This window comes from Mastomys coucha, unplaced genomic scaffold (genome assembly GCF_008632895.1).
Source record: "Mastomys coucha isolate ucsf_1 unplaced genomic scaffold, UCSF_Mcou_1 pScaffold15, whole genome shotgun sequence".
Taxonomy (NCBI): Eukaryota; Metazoa; Chordata; class Mammalia; order Rodentia; family Muridae; genus Mastomys; species Mastomys coucha.
The window spans coordinates 59,024,608-59,043,701 of NW_022196897.1; the positions used below are offsets into that span (position 1 = coordinate 59,024,608).

Below are 19,094 nucleotides of genomic sequence, written 5' to 3' on the forward strand. Positions count from 1 at the left end.
TGACTTCAAGTCAATCTATTTGTTGTAGAAAATTTGAAAACTACTAGAAGACGTTTCAGAAGGATGCATATCACTTGCTCCCTGTCTCCAGATATATAATTGCTATTAACATTTTGGTAGCTAGCTCTCTGGTGAGCTGAACAGGGGCTCAAGCATGGGAGTAGACCAGAATCATACTGGGAAAGTAAAGAGCTGCCTGAGGCTGGAGGAGTCCTCAGACCCAGAGTAGAGTTACATCAGGGGTCAGATGAGGGGCGGCCAGCTATGCTACCTTTGGGCATTAGAAACAATGTAGTCGTTTTGGGGCACCCTGGAAGAGCTTGAGGAGAAGATGTGAATGGCCAGATATTCAGTACATTGATCCCTGAAGTTGAAGTCTCTGATGATTGTAGAGAATGGGCTAGAGAAGCCAAGACTATGAACAGCTAGATATTTGTATGAGAATAAAATTAATGGGTTTTGGAGAATTTAATGATACCACTTGAAATACATGTGTGCAATCCAAGAGCCCACTAAATAACTTGTCAGTAATATAGAGTATGAGAGCCAGGATTCTATTCTCACAGATTTGCCATTAACACATCCAACATCTCTCGGGTCCAAATCTCAAAGAATTTAATAATGCCTGCTAACCCTCTCCCTGCTTTCCAAGGGCTTGTAAATGGAAACACAAATGCAATTGTATTTAATGATAGGCAGCATTTATTAAATGCATGTGTGCTAGGCACTGGGCTAAATAACTCCTTAATTCGATTCTCTCAACTAACCATGAGGTAGTTAACACACTTCCCACCTTGTACGTTAAGAAACAGAAGCTGCCTCTGGTTATCCAGATGATGGTGGGCTCAGAATTTGATCCAGATGGCTAACTCTGGAGCTGTGTTCCACCTGGTCCTGAAGGAACTTGGAATAACTTTCTAGGTTACGTTTGGGGCATTGGTAAAGAAAGATGTCATGGAATCAGATTTTAAAGTAGTTATTACAAGATTACCTCTTATCATTAAATCATTCTTCTATACATCTGAAATGAGCATAATACATTCAATATGTTATCACCAATAGAACAGAAGTGTGATGTTGTCACCATATATAACAGAACATAAGTGTGTGCTATTATCATATAGAACAGAACATAAGTGTTCATCCACTGTAGAGAGAGAGTGAGTGGATGCCCCCTCAGTCCACAAATGGTTCTAATAATAATGGAGATTATTCTTTCCTTGTGAGCTTCTAGAGCCTTTAGTTCTCTTACATGGATCTCATGCACTGAGCTCTCTGGATTGTCAGTAGCAGAGTCCATGTGGTTGTAACATTGTCAAAACTGATTCCACAGAAAATGTTTTATGATTAGTGTTTCCAGATTAAATATAGGATGCTCAATTAAACTAAGATTTCAGATAAACAAGACTTTCTTAAAACTATATATGTATCGTGCATTTTTTTTCAGGGTGAGTTTCACTATGTAAACCAGGATGCCTTCAAATTTACAGATACCTGCCTGGTTCTGTCTCTGGGGTGCTGGGACTAAGAGGTTATACAACCATGCCTGATTCTCATGCATCATTTTATTACTAAAACTGGTCCTTAGCTTGGGGTTATTTATTGGCTTGTCTTCACAGTTGTGTAGAAGAGGTGCTGGAAAACTTGGATGAGGAGACAAACCATGGCTGGGAGGAGCCACCTTACTCCACCATAACCACACACAAAATTTAGTGACTCATATTTGAATAGCACTATGTAGTTTACATGGTGACCTCACATCCTTCAACTCTGAAGCATTAAGTAACTCTTTAAACTTAACATGGCTAATTATAAGTTTCTGTGTTCAGAAGAAGAAACTGGGCTAAGTAGATGTCAAATGATTTTCTTCTTGTTACGATATTCTTTCCTTCATGAAAAGTTGCTTCACATTTCTTTTTTCTAATAGAGTTGGTGAATTACAATGAGATTATTAATAAGAGGAGGAAGTGGAGAAAGAGGGGGTGGGGAGGGGGAAGAAGAGGAGAAAGAGAGAGAGGGGAGGAAGAGGAGGAGAGAAAATAATAGTATATTTCACCTTATGCCTGGTAAGAACTGACAGTTTAGTGAGGAAAAAGTAAAGCTAACAATGTGTCCCTATAGCGCCACTGAAAATTTGTATTTTCTATTGCTCCCAAAACCAGAATGTGAGGTGCTTCTGACTCCATCCTAATTGGGTAGTCCTCTTCTACTTAATACTTTGGTATTTCAAAGCAAAGTACCGGTAGCTGTACATCTTACAAAGTTTAACGTTAAGGGCTAGAGAGATGACCTGATGGTTAAGAGCACTTACTGCTCTGGTAGATGACTGGAGTTTAGTTTACAGCCCTGCATAGTGACTCACAACAGCCTATAATTCCAGTTCTAGGGGATCTGACACCCTCCTCTGGGTTTCTTGGGCACTGGGAACTGGGAACTGGGCATTGGGCACTGGGCATGCACATGGTACACAAATACACATGAAGGAACTCATCCACGCTCATAAGACAAAGACAAATAATTCTTAAATAGAAGTTTAATGTTAAACTTCTAGAATGTCCTCGTAAGACACATATGTTGGAAGAACATTAGGCATTTTATGTTCCTGAGCACAACCAATCACATCTTGTCTTAAAAGCTCTTAGAGTCTATGACCTATGGAACCAGGGCCCCGTGTCTTACAGGGATGGCATCTTTTTTCACAAACAGAAAGCTTTCTGCTGTTTACTGATAGTTTGTATTTATTTCTAATCTCATAGAAAAGCACAAAGCCCCACTACATTGGCTTTACAGTTACAACAGAAAAGAGCCACTTGCATGTAACAAACTTCTCTGTGGTTAAGGTGAAAGGGTGATAGTTGAGCCAGCCTCTTTACTTAGTCGCAGGTGATGTCACCTTACATGTATGAAGAAGGGTACTGGGAGTTGGAAAAAGCAAGCAAGCATGCAACAAAACCAAACTGTTTCTCTAGACAAGGGTACAGATCCCTACCATAGTTCTCTTTAAGGGGATTGGAAGAAGTAAGATTTATACATGGTCTCTAGGGCATCACAAAGTGATACAATGTTATGCATGACTTAAGCAGCGCAGGGGTTGTGGTGAAGTCCTACATCAGAGATAAACAGCCCTCCCCAAAGGTAAACGAAACACTTCTTAAAATTTAGAAACTTTTATGTGACTTGTATTTGTATTTATTATGTTGACTTCTCAGCTTTTTCTATACAAATCAGTGTTTACCAGGTGGCCAGTCTTCTGGAGCCAGTTTATTCACCTTCTCCCCTGCATATTATACCCAGAGTCGTGCCTACATGTCGCTTGGTAGATGGGTGAATTTCTCATTTTATCCACATCCCAGTAGCTGAGGAACTCCGTCTCTGACCTTGATAAATTCCTTGATAAAACGGTATTTACCAGCAGCGTCCAATATCACCCGAGCCCTCCCATCCTTTAATGTATAAACTGCTTCTCCCTCCATCCCCGTTTATTATCTTGTCTGTAACTAGACGTTGCTGCCAGAATGCAGCCCTTGTAGAAACTAGGCCTTTCCACAGCGGGATCCAACAAATCCACATCAATGTGGCACCACGCAGGTTTGTAAAGAAGCAGGGATGCCTAACATCTCTCCCTGTGACATCTAGAGAAGGACAAGTAAAGACCAGGTACATTCACCAGCTGCCACTCAGCATCCAGAGAGTCAATTCACTTCCCCAGCTTTGCGGGTTCCTCTTCTGAAGGTCCATGGGAGTTATCTCCTCCCCACTCTCGCCCTGTTTCCCTTTCCTCTTGAAAGCCAAATTGCCTTCAGTCCTTGGGACCCTTTCATTACCGATTGAACAGGCTGGGGGCTGGTTTATAGGATTGCTTCCCTATCCCCCCCCCCGCCCGTCACTCCCATAAAGACCAAAGCATGAAAGATACCTAATGCCACTGTTGCCACAAGAGACCTGCTTTTAAAATATGATTTTGTTCAGTGATGGTCGTGGGGAAGGCTCAGTTTTAGATGTTCTCAGATGCTCTTTGAGGGCTGGGGGCAGATCAAGGGGAATACCACCGTCTGAAGCAAGAGTGGAGAGATGAACCTTCCTGAAGACACTAGATGGCACAGTGGCCCTGAGCCAGCGGCCTTGGGAGAAGCCGAGTTTGTTGCTGTTATTCCTACAGCTGATACTGAGGTGCTCTGTGAAAGACAGGGGCTCACGTTTTGATTTGCTTAGGTGCACACAGGTTGACCAGACTGTTTTTATTCCATCTGGTCTTCTGCCTACTATTTACCTCAACTGTCAATCCTAGTGACATGTTGAAGTCCCAGAGGGACAGGGTCCTGGCTCTGGGCAAATCTCTTATGAGTGTTTTGATCTGTGTGAATTGTGAATAGACTCATTTTTGAAAAAGTAAGTCTCTTCACACCTTGCAGCACTGACTTTTCTCACCTCAGCAAACCACATGCTGGAAGCAGGACCAAAGAGCTCCTGGCAACCTGGGTCTATTGCCAAATGGCAGCAGCATCCTGCCCGGTCATTTCATTGAAAACTTGAGACCTCGGAGTTGTTTTGTTATGGCAGTGGTTACTGTAGTGTTTTTCTCTTTTTTCCCCCATTCATTTGAAAGCTAACTCGTGTTTAGACATTGTTCAGTGTGGTTTCAAAGGGCCCCCACCTGCTCCACCACAGTATCTGGTCAGTCCCCACAGAAGATTTTATTTAGCTGGGTTGGTTCCTGAAGATGGATGACCAGGGCTGGGGCAAGCTGCCACACGATGTCTGTATGCCAGTGACACCCCTAAGAGACTCTGTCTTGAAAGCACTAAGGTGGATCTTCACTAGGCTTCTTCCCAGCAGGCTGTGCTTTGTGTGGTATCAAAGAGGCTGAAACCACACCTCTCCTTTACATTTACTGCTAAAATACAGAGAATTTCTCCAGCCTGAAACTGTTTTATAACCTTCCTGGGACAACCTTTTTCAACTACATGTCTCTAAAACCATTAGCTATGATCTACATTTCCAGGCTCTATCAGCTACCCTGAGAATCCTTTCTGGACATCATCTCAGAGAACAGATTTTCTCTCCATGATAAACTCTGCTCATTATAGTAGGTGATGGCCAGGAGTGGCCCCAGAATCCAGTATATCTGAGTAGTGGCCGGTTGATGAGCCACTGAGAGCCACCCCTCACTAAGTTGAGTGCTCATATAGAGCTTGTCATCTAGACCACCACTTATCTACCATGGTGGTGTTTCTGTGAATGCCAGGCTCCAGAGCTTTCCAGTCTTGTTCAGTCTAGTCCTATCTGCCTTCCACTATCCAAGATCTCTGACATTCTCCTGCTCTTCTGGTAAATCTCACTATAGGGTGTGATGGTAGCACCATGTAGTCTTAGATTTTTTTCAGAACCTTAATTATGGTTCTTTAATGCTTCAACCTCTCTTCTAGCCTACCACCAGCCAGAGATAGGGGAAAAGAAAGGTTAATAGGAAACAGGGGGTTGTGGACCTGTTTAGAAATAGTTCTTTGGGGAGATTCCAATCTTTGTTGTCAACAGTCTAATCCACTAGCAAAACACCAAACATGAGTCAGTAGCAGTGGCTTGACCCAGAAGAAACTTTAGGAATCTGCCAATTGGCATGAGTCCTCAGAAGTGGCAAGGAGCCGCAGGAATAATCCAAGGAGTTCTTTGGTGTATTTCTCTCTATAAAGTCATAACAAGTGAAGATTGGTGAAGAAAGCAAGGTGAACCAATGCAAGAGCATTTTCAGCGAATACCAGCATCTACAAAGCCCAATAAACAAAGAGTGGCAAGGAGAACCAAAACCACAGAGTCGTCCTCTGTCTGTTGGGTTATACCTATACTCTTTCCAAACATCACATGTCCTCTCAAGCATCCAAAACATCACATGGCAGCTTCTAGATGTTCTCAGCAAAACATCCTCTCATAAGACAGTTTCCAGAAAAACATCACATGGCACAACTGAGTCTCCAACAAAACCAGAAATTCCCAAGTACTTCAGCACCTGCTTATTTCTCACAGACAAAACCCTGACCAAAGAAGCTCCTAGCCCAACAGTTGCAATTTGGCAACTCCATCCAGACCCCTCCCCCACACTTAGTAAGATGGAGAGTAACTGGCTACATGTCATCATTGTATGTTATACATTTTCTATCATTTGTTTAAAAAAATCGATTACTTCCATCCAATTCCCTCTATTGAGAATTAAAATACTTGCTTTTACCCATGGAGGATATGTCCCAAGATGCTCCTTGGGTACTTGATTGTGGATGGTACACAACTGTGTGTGTGTGTATGGATATATTTATAAATATTGAGTATCATGTATATACAATAGGATCTCATATATAAGTTAGAATAAAATAAAACAGTCAAAATAATTTACTATGAGTTATTTGAAATTTGTAAATTGTTTCTTTCTGGAATTTTCCATCTAAGAATGTTGAACCTTAGTTGGCTGGAGATATGTGAAATTACAAAGAGCAAAACTACAGATAAGGAAGATCACAGATAAGGGAAGGCAACTGTCACTATTTGTCATGGAATAAATCAAAATGAAATGTGCTGGGCCCACCTTGTGTTACTTAACCTCGTTGGGAAGGTCACAGAGCGTAAACTCCAATTTCCCTCAGGCCACAGAACCAGAGTGCTCTCCAGAGTTAGTTCGGAACCTTTAAGCAAATAATATTCCTCAGAGAAGTGTTGCGAATCACCATGGCATCACAGCCTCACAAGGACAAGGGCTGGTGAGCCCAAGCAACGCTTGAGCCAGAAAGAAGCATCCTAGGTAGATAGGAGCTGCAGGAAGCCTTGTGGACATGAAGTGAGGTGTGTTTATGAAGTGAGAGACATGCGGGAGGCTATGGCAGACAGCATGGCTATCAGGAAAGACTGACAATAAATGGTGACAGATGAATCTAGAACACTTGGTGGACACTAAAGAAGTACTGGAAAGATTAACTGGTACATATCAGTTACTGGGATGAGGGGGTCAGGAAGCACTGAGGTCAAGAGAGAATGCTGTCTGGGGATGAGATAGATCCCAGAGCTACACAGATGGGAGCTGGGATATTCTCCAGGGAGAGAAAACAGAGTAGCCCCTTGGTGGCAGAGCACACTGTGAGAGGCAGACAGAAGGACAGATAGGTAGAGGGAGGGTTTAGAAAAGCAGAAAGTGGGGGACAAGCTGTGGAGGGAAGGAGAAATCAGGAAGGTTTCTGGTATAGGACACTAAACAAATAGAGAGTGTTTCAAAAGTAGCCTGATGTCGCCACATTTACCTCTCCTCCACAGATCCTAAGACTAATTAGAATGGTTCAGCACTAACAGATTTTGAGTATATTGCCTTAAAGAACAGACAAGTTCATCATATTTGAAATTCTTGATGAAATGTAATTATTTTATTGTAATGAGATTTGTATGTTATAAAGACAGTATTTAAATTTAAAAAACCAATGTATTAAATTAGTAATTTAAATAAACATTTAAAATTCTAGACTTCTAAAACACATATGAACTAAGCAATAAAGGTTTCATATTGCTTCTCTATATAAATGCTCCTGAACACCCAGACATCAGCTCCCCCAACTCCAATATTGAATATGTCAAGATTTTAGAACCCACTTACTTGTATACCTTTATTTTTGAGGTTGTGCCCCTCACCTTCAGCTCAATCCACAGCCAGGAGGTAAGGTGATCCAGTGACTCCTTTCGATTTTAGCCAAGTGTCTAGGAGCATTTGTGCTATTTACAGCTGATGTCAAGAAGCGGGAACAGCAGGGCTGCGCGTGCCTCAAGCTGGAGAGCTGTAATCCTATTACACCTACCTGAGCCATTCTCCCATGGCTGCCCCTCGGGCTGTAGATGCCTGGAGGTGACTTGATTGACTTTTAAATCCCAAAGGGTCCTCATCTCAGAATCCCCACGTGTGAGTCAAGTGGTAGATTGGGCACTTGCTAAGAGGGCCTGGCTCCTTTGGCACCCCTGTGGCCCCAGCTTCTCTTCGTTGTCTTTTGAGGTCCTGTGCTTTCTAGATGACACCACTGAGCACTGGATTGATATGCTCCTGTGTCCTTCAGTGATGATCCTTAGTGAGAAATGAATGTGGCTGGCATCTCCCAAGTCCTGGATTTGTGTAGTCAGGATTAGTAAACAAGTCCTCCTTTGATTCTGTGTAATAAGAACATAGTATCCATTTGTTCAGGGTAAAGCTGTCTTTAGGAAGGTCACGTGCAAGTTATGACATTTTCTTCCTCCAGCTATCTCCGAGGAGGCCCGCCACTTATCTTGCATGATAATTTTATTAAACACCCTTTAATAACATTAATAATTCAAAAATAAACTTAAATACAAAAGGCAATTAGGAATTGACTCAGTCTTCTTATGTTAAAAGCAACCCCTTACTCCATACGACAAAGGTGTATTACTAACTTTATATAATACAAAGCTTTGGAATAAAAAAAAAAAAAAAACTTTAACACAAATCACTAACCCTTTGTGGACGGGGTAGTCCATGGAACAGAGTTTCAGATGTACCTCCCTTTCCTTCTCTTAGAAATTCCAGACAATGTGATTTGTCTCATTCTCGCCTCAAGAACATGCCTCCTTAGGGCTGGGTAAGAAATCACTTGAGTCCTCTGGGAGGAGCATCATGTATAACCTGGAACAGTGACAGCCCCAGTGTTACCTTGTCATTAGGCTAAGATACTCCAGGAATGGGAATCCATTGTCAACTTGACCAATCAAGTGTCCCTAGAGCTCAAAGAGGCAAGTTTCATCATTATTGATTAGGATATAATAAAAAGCAATGTTTTACAATTACCTACAAACCCCGGGTAAGTTAACCAATGACCACATAGGGGGCTCTTCCCACTGAGATTGGATGGGCTGGGAGTCTGCGTATGTGCGGCTCCTCCTATATCCTTCCCACTAGTATGGATCCACTCTTATATTTGAAGCTTGTGTAACAGTGTTTTGTTATCGTCTTTCTTTATAGACCTGGCCAGAGGACTGTAGATGACCTAGAGATTATCTACGACGAGCTCCTTCATATTAAAGCCTTATCTCATCTTTCTACCACAGTAAGTATCTCTTAATCAAGCTGTGGTGCATCCGTTCAAGCAATCACCATATACAAAAAAGAAAATTAAATAAAAACCACAGAATAAAAAAAAAAAAATCTGAGCCTAAGAAATGACTCAATATGGCTATAGCTACAAGCCTGACAACCAGAGCCCACCCCAATAACCCACGTGGTAGATGGAGAGAACCAACTCCTGAGAGTTGTTCTCTGACCTCCACATGCACACCATAGCATGCAGTCACCCCACAAAATAAATAAATGTTTCTTGGGGGTCTGCCTGGTGGGAAGTGTTACAAGCTTGTCTAGACAGTAATTTTGGAATAAACTTAAAGATCCAAGTAGCAAGTCTAGTGAAAATATTTCTGGCTGACAGGAATTTGTATAAGCAAGGTGATAGATAACTTCGAGGTGCACCTGGAAACCACCTCTAACAGGCACCCACGCAAAACACAAGTCCCTTCTGTACCTTGTCTTCCCACATTTTTTTCTTTTTCCCCCCCTAGGTGAAACGGGAGTTAGCAGGTGTCCTCATTTTTGAATCTCATGCCAAAGGAGGAACTGTGTGTAAGTGAGAGCCCTAATGTCTGATCAAAACCCCTGCAGGTTGGGCCTGGCCAAATACTCTGGTCAGACTTGGCCACACCCCTTGCTCTTCAAGATCAATGCCATACTCTCCCTGTTGGCCCCACTCTGACCCGGTAGGATATCACTTGGCACTTGTCCTTTTCTGGACTGGTGATTATTCCATCTTGTGTCAGTTAAGCTGCAGTTGGGGCGTATTCTAGCACCGCACATGTAACCCTTGCCAGTCTGTGTCCTTCCTGCCGGCTCTCTACCCAAATGGCTCAACACAGCGTCTAAAATGGGTGGGATGAGTTAAGTCTCTACTCTTCCTGCAGGGCTCTGAGTGGTAACTTCTATATAGTGACGTCATTTCAATTTGTGGATTTAGAAGAACTCATCTGAGGCTGAGGGACAGTTCCATTAGTAGAACACTTGCCTCAGATGTGTGAAGCTCTCCCTAGGTCCTGTGCTGAGCACTGCATAACCCAGTGTGGGGAGGAGGGCTGAGTGGAGCGGGAAGTAGGAGAGTTTAAAGTTCAAGGTCATCCATGGTGTACAGAGCAGTTTTGAGACCCAGTCACGAAAAAGGTTAATTTTTTTTTTAAGGAACTAATTTGTCTCTTAAAATTTCCTGTTACATTTCTGTTTAAAGTATTGTGTTTCGTGGTTTTCTTCACCGTGCACTATGGGCTCCAAGCCCAAGAGGATTTCTTTACCTCAGATACTCACACAGTGTCAATCATATAGAGCCTCTCTCTAGAATTCACATTGTCCTTCAGTTCTGTGTTCATACTTGGAAGCAAGAAATTCAGACATTAATAGATGCAAGCAGCATCACTGATGCTGGCTTTTCCCACTAGTGTGAGACCTAGATATAAACAGATACTAAACCCAGGGACACACAGAACACTTTGTTAATCCCCAGCAATTAACAAACTTCCAGGAGACATGTTTTGGAAAATTTTGCTCTTTGTTACATACAATGTAATAGTTAAAAAATAAATGAGAAATATGAATTATAGATGCAAAATGAGCTTTAAACATTGTATCTCAAAATGTCTTCTGCTGCCCCCAGTCATTAAGAACACTATTTCTAACACTGATACCTCCCGTAAGCAAGAAACCCGATTTTTTTCTTTTTTTCTTTTTTTTTTCCCTTTTCAAGATCACTTTTGTATAATTTTTATTTTTGTCTCTTTAATTCTCCTTTATTTAATTCATTTTCATTAATCTGAATTCTTTTCACTCAAATCACTAGTTGTTTTCACTGTACTGTAAAATATTTAAATGGATGAAAACAGAGATTATTAATACTTAATTTTTATCAAAATGCTCCTGTTTGTTCTACAGTTTAAACGCTTTCCAAACAATGAAACTGTCCTCCAGCTGTCTGGAGCTCCTCCCCTTAGCCTGCTCTCATCCTCCACCATGGTGATTCGTACCCTGAATATATTGGTTCTTATTCTAACCAATTAAAAGCGTATGCATAGGCATATATTTATCAACAAGCCACAGTACTGATTTACATGTTTTCAAACTTCACATTGCTGGTCAGATCATTTTTAAAACCTATTTTGCACAGTACAATGCTTTGTGAATTATGGGGGAACATGCTTTCCATTAAGAAGTGCGTTGCTGGTAAATTGATACCCAGAAAGAACCTGTCTCTCAGGGCAAAGCAATACTACAGTCTCTCGTCCTTTTATGTTCTACAGAAAGACAATAATATTCTACCTGAATTAGTTAGGATTTGCTGGTAATTTTTTTTTATTTTATGTATGCGTAATTCTGGAGCCTGAAAGTGATGATTTGATAAGCTGTAATTTATATTGATGTGCTGCTATTCTTGTCATAAGTCTCTCCATCTTTTTGTGTCTAGTGTTTAACCAGGGCGAAGAAGGTACCTCCTGGTACATCATTCTGAAAGGATCTGTGAATGTAGTCATTTATGGCAAGGTATAATATATCTATCTATATCTTTTTCTTTTTGAAGCTTTATTATATGCCATTTGCTAGTGTGCCTCTAAGTAGTAACAAATGTTGCTGCAATTAAATTTACCATGGCATTGTTACTCCATGTAGAAAAGACATAATTTCATCTTTAATCATAAATTTTCTCAATTATTGCACTCAGAGTCATTCATTGTATTTATTCTGTGAAGGAAATATGAAGCATTTTAATTTGATTATAACACTGATGCAGTCCACTTACAGACGCAGTGTTTGGTGGTGAGGGAAGGGAAGGGGAGGGTGTTTGATCCCTTTTTTTCTGACTGTCCCGTTCTCCCCAGGGTGTGGTCTGCACCCTGCATGAGGGAGATGACTTTGGCAAGTTAGCTCTGGTGAACGATGCTCCAAGAGCTGCCTCCATTGTTCTTCGGGAAGATAACTGTCACTTCCTAAGAGTTGACAAGGAAGACTTCAATCGGATCCTCAGGGTGAGTTGAGAGAGTAGACCTTGGCTGAAGGACATCCATGTTTCCCCTTCCTGAATTAAAAAAAAAAAAAAAAAAAGGATTTAAGTATCTTGTTCATCCCACAGGAACGTGGCAAAAGATGCTCAAACAAAGGGTCTTTGTTATGAAACAGGCATGTTCAGTGGACTGGTGTACATTCTGGAGACCAGCTGCAGACATCAAATATTAGGCTGGAGCAAATACCTCTGCACATGGCTGTGCTGGTCTCTATGACTGGGCAATAGCAGTTGCCTTAGCAAGATAGCATAGTCTAATGTATTTCTCTCTGGTCTCCTACAGCTCCTTTTTAATGTCCTTTTGAACCCTCTGGTCCAGCAGAGTAGCAGCCTCCCTCTGCCCCCTGTCTTCTCTGTGGTCCATTTCCCATCTCTTCCCAAGAGAACCATTCTCATAGCACCACATACTCTAGATTTCCTGAGTGCTTGCTAATAGAAATTAATGCCTGCTGTGGTTATATCCCACAAAGCATATCCATTCAAGGGATTTACCTCAGATTGTTTCAAACCACAGCTATGACAGATATTGGCAAACAGGTGAATGATTTGGATGGTCGAGGAGCATTAGGATTGCACCTGAGGCTGGGTTCAGACAAAGAGCTTTCCTATAGCTGTTTAAGATATCTGTAAGAGTGTGGGATGTTACAAAATGGTTCCTGGCTCCCTTCCATGTGACCTTCTCTCGCTATACTGCCTGAAGCCCTGGCCTCTGGTGAGTGCTTGAGAGCATGCCTGAAGCACTGGGTTCAGTCCCCAGTACTGTATGAACCAGGCATGGTGGTGCTCAGCTGTCATCTCAGCACTTAGAAGGAGCAAGACGGTCGGGTCAGAAGTTCAAGGTCGGCCTCAGCTACATAGAGAGTTTGAAACTAGCCTGGGGCATATGAGACCCTGTTTAATAATGATAATAATAGTAATTACAAAATTACTATTGAGTAATATAGGGAAATGTATCATAGGAATTAGATGTTATCCTTACCTGGTTTCATTTATATGGGACCAAATATTAAGAAAAAGTAGTAAAATTTTTAGAGTTAAATAATTTAAAGTATTCTAAGGTAAACTTGACTAACTCTGAAGTTTACACCTATGGGGTTGCCAAAAAAAAAAAAAAAAGCATTTGAAAGAGTCATATTAGAGCCATTTTATCACTGAGATTTATAAAGCCATTCAAAATAACTGAGAAAGGATCACATTTCAATTTGATTTTGAAAGAACTGTTCTTGGGGTTGGGGAGATGGCTCAGTGAAGTGTTTGCTGTGTAAACAGGAGAACTTGCGGTTAGATTCCCGGAACGCACCTAAAAAAGCCAAGTACAGTGGTGTGCCTCTGTAAACCTGGTGCTGGGACATCAGAGACAGGTGGACCCATGGGGCTCGCTGGCCAGCCATTCTAGTCAAATCAGAGAGTTCCAGGTTCACTTAGAAACTCAGTCTAAAAAACAAATAAGGAGGAGGTTGGTTGAGGTGTAGGCCCCTGGCATCTGCATGCGTGCTCGCACAAGAGGACTGTGCACAAAGAAACATGGATGTGCGTATACCCGCACGTGTCCTGGTCAAGACAAAACAGTTGTTTAATTAGACAGAGGTGCCACTCTTATGGATCACATAAGAGAAAAGGACTATGGTGATGCTCAATACCATTTGGCACATATTTTTAGAAAGAATAAATGCCTCCAGTCCCCCCCAATTCTCTGCTCCATGCCCTCTCCCAGAGCACCACCAGCACACCAGACTCCTCTGGAGTTTTTCTGAGACTATGGTAAAAGCAGTTTTAAAAGCACATGCTTCAAACCTCATCTGGTCCTCCCTCTGACCGTTCCAGCCCTTGACTTTGAAAATGGCTTAATTTGTAGACGCGACAATTAACATCACAAGCACCAAATGAGTTTCTGAAGCATTGGAAATTTCTGTCATTGTCTGAGTGAACGGCAGCATCTGTATGTGGTATAATTTGTGTTTGCAGGACGTTGAGGCGAATACAGTCAGACTTAAAGAACATGACCAAGATGTCTTGGTACTGGAGAAGGTCCCAGCAGGGAACAGAGCTTCTAATCAAGGAAACTCACAGCCTCAGCAAAAGTATGTTTGCATCCAACACTGTAATTGCCAGACTATGATTAACCTTTTCACATGGCATCGTTTCTACAATAGCATGTTCTCCTTTTTGCAAAAGATGGGAGTATGGATGACTTTTCTCTCTCTCTCTCTATTGACTAATCACACATCTTGTAGTGTATAATGTATCCATTTCTGGCACTGCATTGAGCTTGGTGCTGTGTAGAGACATGCTCTGAGAGTATTGTCCTGCTCCAAAGGCCTCTCCCTTCATACAGTTCAGCCATAATAGCCACAAAGAGAAGACCTAGAGAGAACAATGGCAGGCAATGCAGGGTCCAGGCCCCAGGGATGAGACTCTGGTATTTGAATGCCCTGGGGAGGTTTCTGATAAAGCGCTTTCCCTTTGCTCTCAGAGTGACTGAGGACACGGATAAGACCCTGATTTTGAGTAGAAAACATGCCATCTCATTGAACTCCTGGGTACTCATTCTTGCCAATGTCAAATGGAAGTCTCGCTTCACATTCTTGAGCTTCCTGTTTCACTGGGGTCATTTCCGGAGCACCCGGGCTCGGTTTCAGCTTTTTCTGTAACTTCCTACCTAAGACTGTTGCATGAAATGTACCAACATTTGTGCAATGAGACAAGAGACTTAGCAATGAGCCTCTAGGAAATCGGGGCTTGCCGACTTCTAAGTGGGGATTAATTTTCAATCTGTGTGTAAGAAAAGCAGATGAATGTTTGTTTGCTCAAGAAACATCACCAAATAATATGTTGAAAGAGCATTTCCCTTTGTTGCCAAGTAAAGTGGGGTTCCCTTTATCAGCACGCTCACCAAAACTGATGAGTTCCTATTGTTTCCACTAAAAGCCTATGACTCCGATGTTTTCATGTGGGTAAGTCAACATATTTGAGAAGAAGACAGGAAGAAACATATTATTAAATAAGCACAGTATGCTTTGTAAATTTTCTCAAGTCCTTACAAGAACCCTGTTTAAGGGATGGAGGCACTTCACTGTCACCGACAAGTAGCTTGCTCAAGGACGCAAAACTCCTATGGGACCCCTTAAGCCAATGGCTCTCAACCTTCCTAACGCTGTAGCCCTTCAGTATAGTTCCACATGTTATGGTGAACCCCAACTATAAAATGATTTTTGTTGCTACTGCATAACTATAATTTTGCTAATGTCATGAATCTTAATGTAAATATCTGATAGCTGACCCCTGTGAAAGAGCTGACGACCCCTGAAGGGGTCCTGACCCACAGCTTGAGAACCACTGCCTTAAGGGACGTTCAGCTTGACCGCCTTCCACACTTCTGCTCCCCATTCTTCCTAGCTTATCTTATCAAAACAGAGTAGTATGCGGCAAAATACTCAAGAGTGGGGGATGCATCAGAACATGTCCCTATATCTCACGCCTGTGGTTATTCCTTGCACAATACAGAATAACAACTATTTAGGTCACATTAATGTCAGTAAATATGAGGTGCTGTCTGTAAGTCTTAAGTTCAAAGTGCCTTCCCCTTATGAATTTAGTGGAATGAAAACTCAAACCAAAGGTGATATAAGAGAAGAGACTGTGTGTGTCTGACTTTTATTTTAGTACTCTATCAGTTTTCTACTGATGTCCTCCCATCTGGTCCAAATTTCTTATATAATTTTAAAGATAATGCATCTGTGAACATTTGTAGCAAGCTAGATGTGTAATGCACAAAACAATACGCCCCAAGGTCAGCTCTCAAAAGAATGCAAAGCTTCTCTCTCAAGGAGTCACTTCCCTAGACTGGCCGGAGATAAAAAGAGGGAGCCTGTAAGTAAAGTTCATGGCTGATGTTCTCATCAACTTCGATAACATACCAACAACCATGTCTGCAGACAGACACACAGTTGAGGGTATCTGTCTCTGCAGAAGTCGTTCTTTTCAAACTCAGAGAACATCATCACATTGGTGGCAATAATGTTCTTTTTAGGATTTACTTCCCTGCCCCCAAGAAATCCAAGTTAGTTTATGTGGACACATGAAGCTTGAAAAACTGCCTGACCCTGCCCAAGCCGCTGAATAGTGGATGTGGCATCGATGCTGATATTAAGTCAATGGTTTTGATGGTGGCTTTGCCGTGATATCTGCTTTGGGGCATGTCTCGGTCCCTGGGTTGTGAGAATTTAGTAGTTTGAAAGGATCCTCCCGTTCATGTTGGGGCTATGCCCTTTTCCTTAGGCTAGTTTTCCTGCTCAAGGATCCCCAGCTTCTTCACGGGAAGATCGGCTTTTTCGTTCCTCCCGTTCCTCCGCTCTGCCCCTGGTCTTTGCTTCTGTTGTTCTAAACGCAAACTCGGTATTAGGAAAAGAATTTTCTCTCACAAGGTTTAGACAACCTGCTGGCTGATACAATGTAGCCAACTGGGGTGACTTTTGACCAGAACTGGAATAGCTTCTGCTTGCCATAAACTGACAAAGGTTGCGCCACCTGGTCTCAATCACTCTTAACTAGAGAACAAGGGCTCAAGTCGTAGACACCTGCCTGTTTCTGGCCTGATGGAAAGCCAGATCTGATGTTTTAGGCAAAACTGGGGTCATCTAGAGATTTCTAAACTCTCTTTTCCTCTTCAGTCTCCCCGCCCCCCACTCCTGAGTTCTGTGGCACTATAGGCTAGGTAAGGAAAGCACAGAACTGAACCACTAGAGGGCGTCGGGGACCGAAGAAAGATTCTGTGGGGTGTGACTGGCCAGATAAGCAAAGCCTAAAAGAAGACATTTGCTCTCTGTTGAGGTGACAGCTTGTGTGGCTTGCCCACGGGTCTTTTGTCTATATGATCAGGAGGAACACCCTACCTAAGAGAAGTCCAAACAAGGAGAGCCAGAGCATAAACACGAAGTGCTTCAGAATGAAAGTTCTGACAAACGGACCCACCGCCCGTGGATCTCGCTACCCAGACAACACACGAAGTAATGGACTCATTCAGGGGTCAGTTAGGAAGTGCATTTATACTCTTATTTAAATAAAAACTGCTTTCAAAGCCTCCTTGAAGAGGAAGACTTTTAATTACACAGTGAATTTCCTGTTCAAAATGGGCTGTCGACAGCCAAACCTGGTCTTCTCTACACATAGAGCATCTTGCTGCAATAGGCAAACAAAAACAAACAAAAATCAGCCACACAGTTCCATTCTCTAATGCTTATTAGTTTCTCCACCTGCAGCATAGAGGTAATATTGACTAGCAGGAATAAGTAAACAGGGTGCCTCATTCAGCACCCAGCTCATTGTCGGGGGCATAGTAAACACCAGAAAGCTGTAGTATGCTCTCCCCGCAAACCCCATTTCCCAATTTACGTGGCCATACGCTCCTCCTCTGGCAGCTCATCTAGTGAATCGTGTTCATTTATGCAAGCTGTTCCTCAGTAGCAGAGCACTTGCCTAGCGCTCACACAGGCCCAAGTTCAACTTCCAGGCTGCTACACTTGCTCCTTTCCAGTGTCCTCAGGGCAGTCTGCTATCACTTCCCTTCCATCCCTCAGGCAGGAGGTAAAATCTGCTGATGCTGATGAGGGGCTCTTGCCATCTCTACACACCTCCTCCAACAGTCTTAAGCAGGCAAGAAAAGCACATAGATGAGGGAGTAAAGAAAGCTCTATTCTGTCTCTGCTTCCTGAACATGGGTCTGAGTTCTACTGTGGGGATGCCTACATCCTCTTCATATAATTCTGCCTATCTACAGCAGGCATTTATAGCTTGCCACGGTCTTCACTCTGACTTTAATTCTCATTCAATTTTAAAAGTCAACTTGGTCTTGTTGATTGGAGGATACCTTGAATAGATCCCTCAAAGTAGTAACTCATGCAGCCCCCTAAGATAATTCATATTTAACATTGAGTAAGTTACATATGGATTTCTGCTTCTGATCTGCTTCCTGTTCGCGATGTTCCCGGTGTTTGTTCACTCACTGGTACTTGGGGCTTTTGGTTTCTTTTGCTTTATTATTATTAGCCGATTTCCAAAGTGCGTAGCAGTATGTAGCTGGAAAGGAGGAACATTCCAGATGGAAATCCAGTGCAACACTGACATTTCCTATGAGAACCCCACCCACTGCCATTTCCTCCCTCCCTCCCCTCCCTGCTCTGCCTCAGGTTTCTACATTACTTTTCATTTTCCCTTAGAATAAGACTGATGTGCCTCAGCTCTGGCTACGGGGGTGGGTGGGGGGACAGGCAGGGGGCTGCTTTCTCAGATGCTCCTTCAGTTCTGTGTAGGGGGATAGAGGAGAACATTTCTAGTAACTGCTTCTGTTGACTATTTTTCTGCTGCCTTCTTATGTGCTTAGGCAAGGTATGTGGTCTCCCTCACCACAGAGAAATTACTAGTCACAAGTAGTTCATATGGTTTCCCAAGGATCTTCATTTTTTCAAAAATACATACGTGGGTAATTTGTTTCTCCTAGTGTGTGCTCACTTTTAAAAAAGACTAATGATCTTTTTGACTTCTTGTCTAGGTATACTGTGATGTCAGGAACACCTGAAAAAATTTTAGAGCATTTTCTAGAAACAATTCGCCTTGAGCCATCTTTGAATGAAGCAACAGGTAAGAAGGGTTTTGTGGATCCTCTGAATCCATGAGTAGAAATGTGAGAGAGAAATCCACTTTGACTCCCAGTGTACACTTCCAATGCAGCCATAGAGGCTTTGAAGAGCGTTCCGGGAGGTGCTGGGGTGTAGAGACCTGCCCTTCCCTGGCTGTGGTAGAGCTTCACTCAAGCACATTGGCCCTTTGTAGACATCTGTTTTAATGCCATTCAGTCCTCCCAACACACACAAAAGCATCTGTTAGGCTACTGTTTAAACCCAGTCTCTTCCCATAGAACATTTGAAGCTGCCCACATCAAGAATAAATGGGTCTCTCTGTGGTTATGGAGTTTCATTT

At 42.4% G+C, this 19,094-nt stretch overlaps 1 protein-coding gene across 6 annotated transcripts in view; it reads left to right on the top strand.

The window, feature by feature from the left end:
* Rapgef4 (Rap guanine nucleotide exchange factor 4) overlaps positions 1 to 19,094 on the top strand; it is a 293,101-nt gene that overhangs the window by 223,972 nt on the left and 50,035 nt on the right. For all 6 annotated transcript variants that reach the window (XM_031370606.1, XM_031370607.1, XM_031370611.1 and 3 more), the window contains 6 exons: positions 8,996 to 9,080; positions 9,586 to 9,646; positions 11,526 to 11,602; positions 11,938 to 12,084; positions 14,085 to 14,200; positions 18,667 to 18,755. In XM_031370606.1, coding sequence (XP_031226466.1) covers positions 8,996 to 9,080; positions 9,586 to 9,646; positions 11,526 to 11,602; positions 11,938 to 12,084; positions 14,085 to 14,200; positions 18,667 to 18,755 — 575 coding nt within the window. The remainder of the gene's footprint in view (positions 1 to 8,995; positions 9,081 to 9,585; positions 9,647 to 11,525; positions 11,603 to 11,937; positions 12,085 to 14,084; positions 14,201 to 18,666; positions 18,756 to 19,094) is intronic.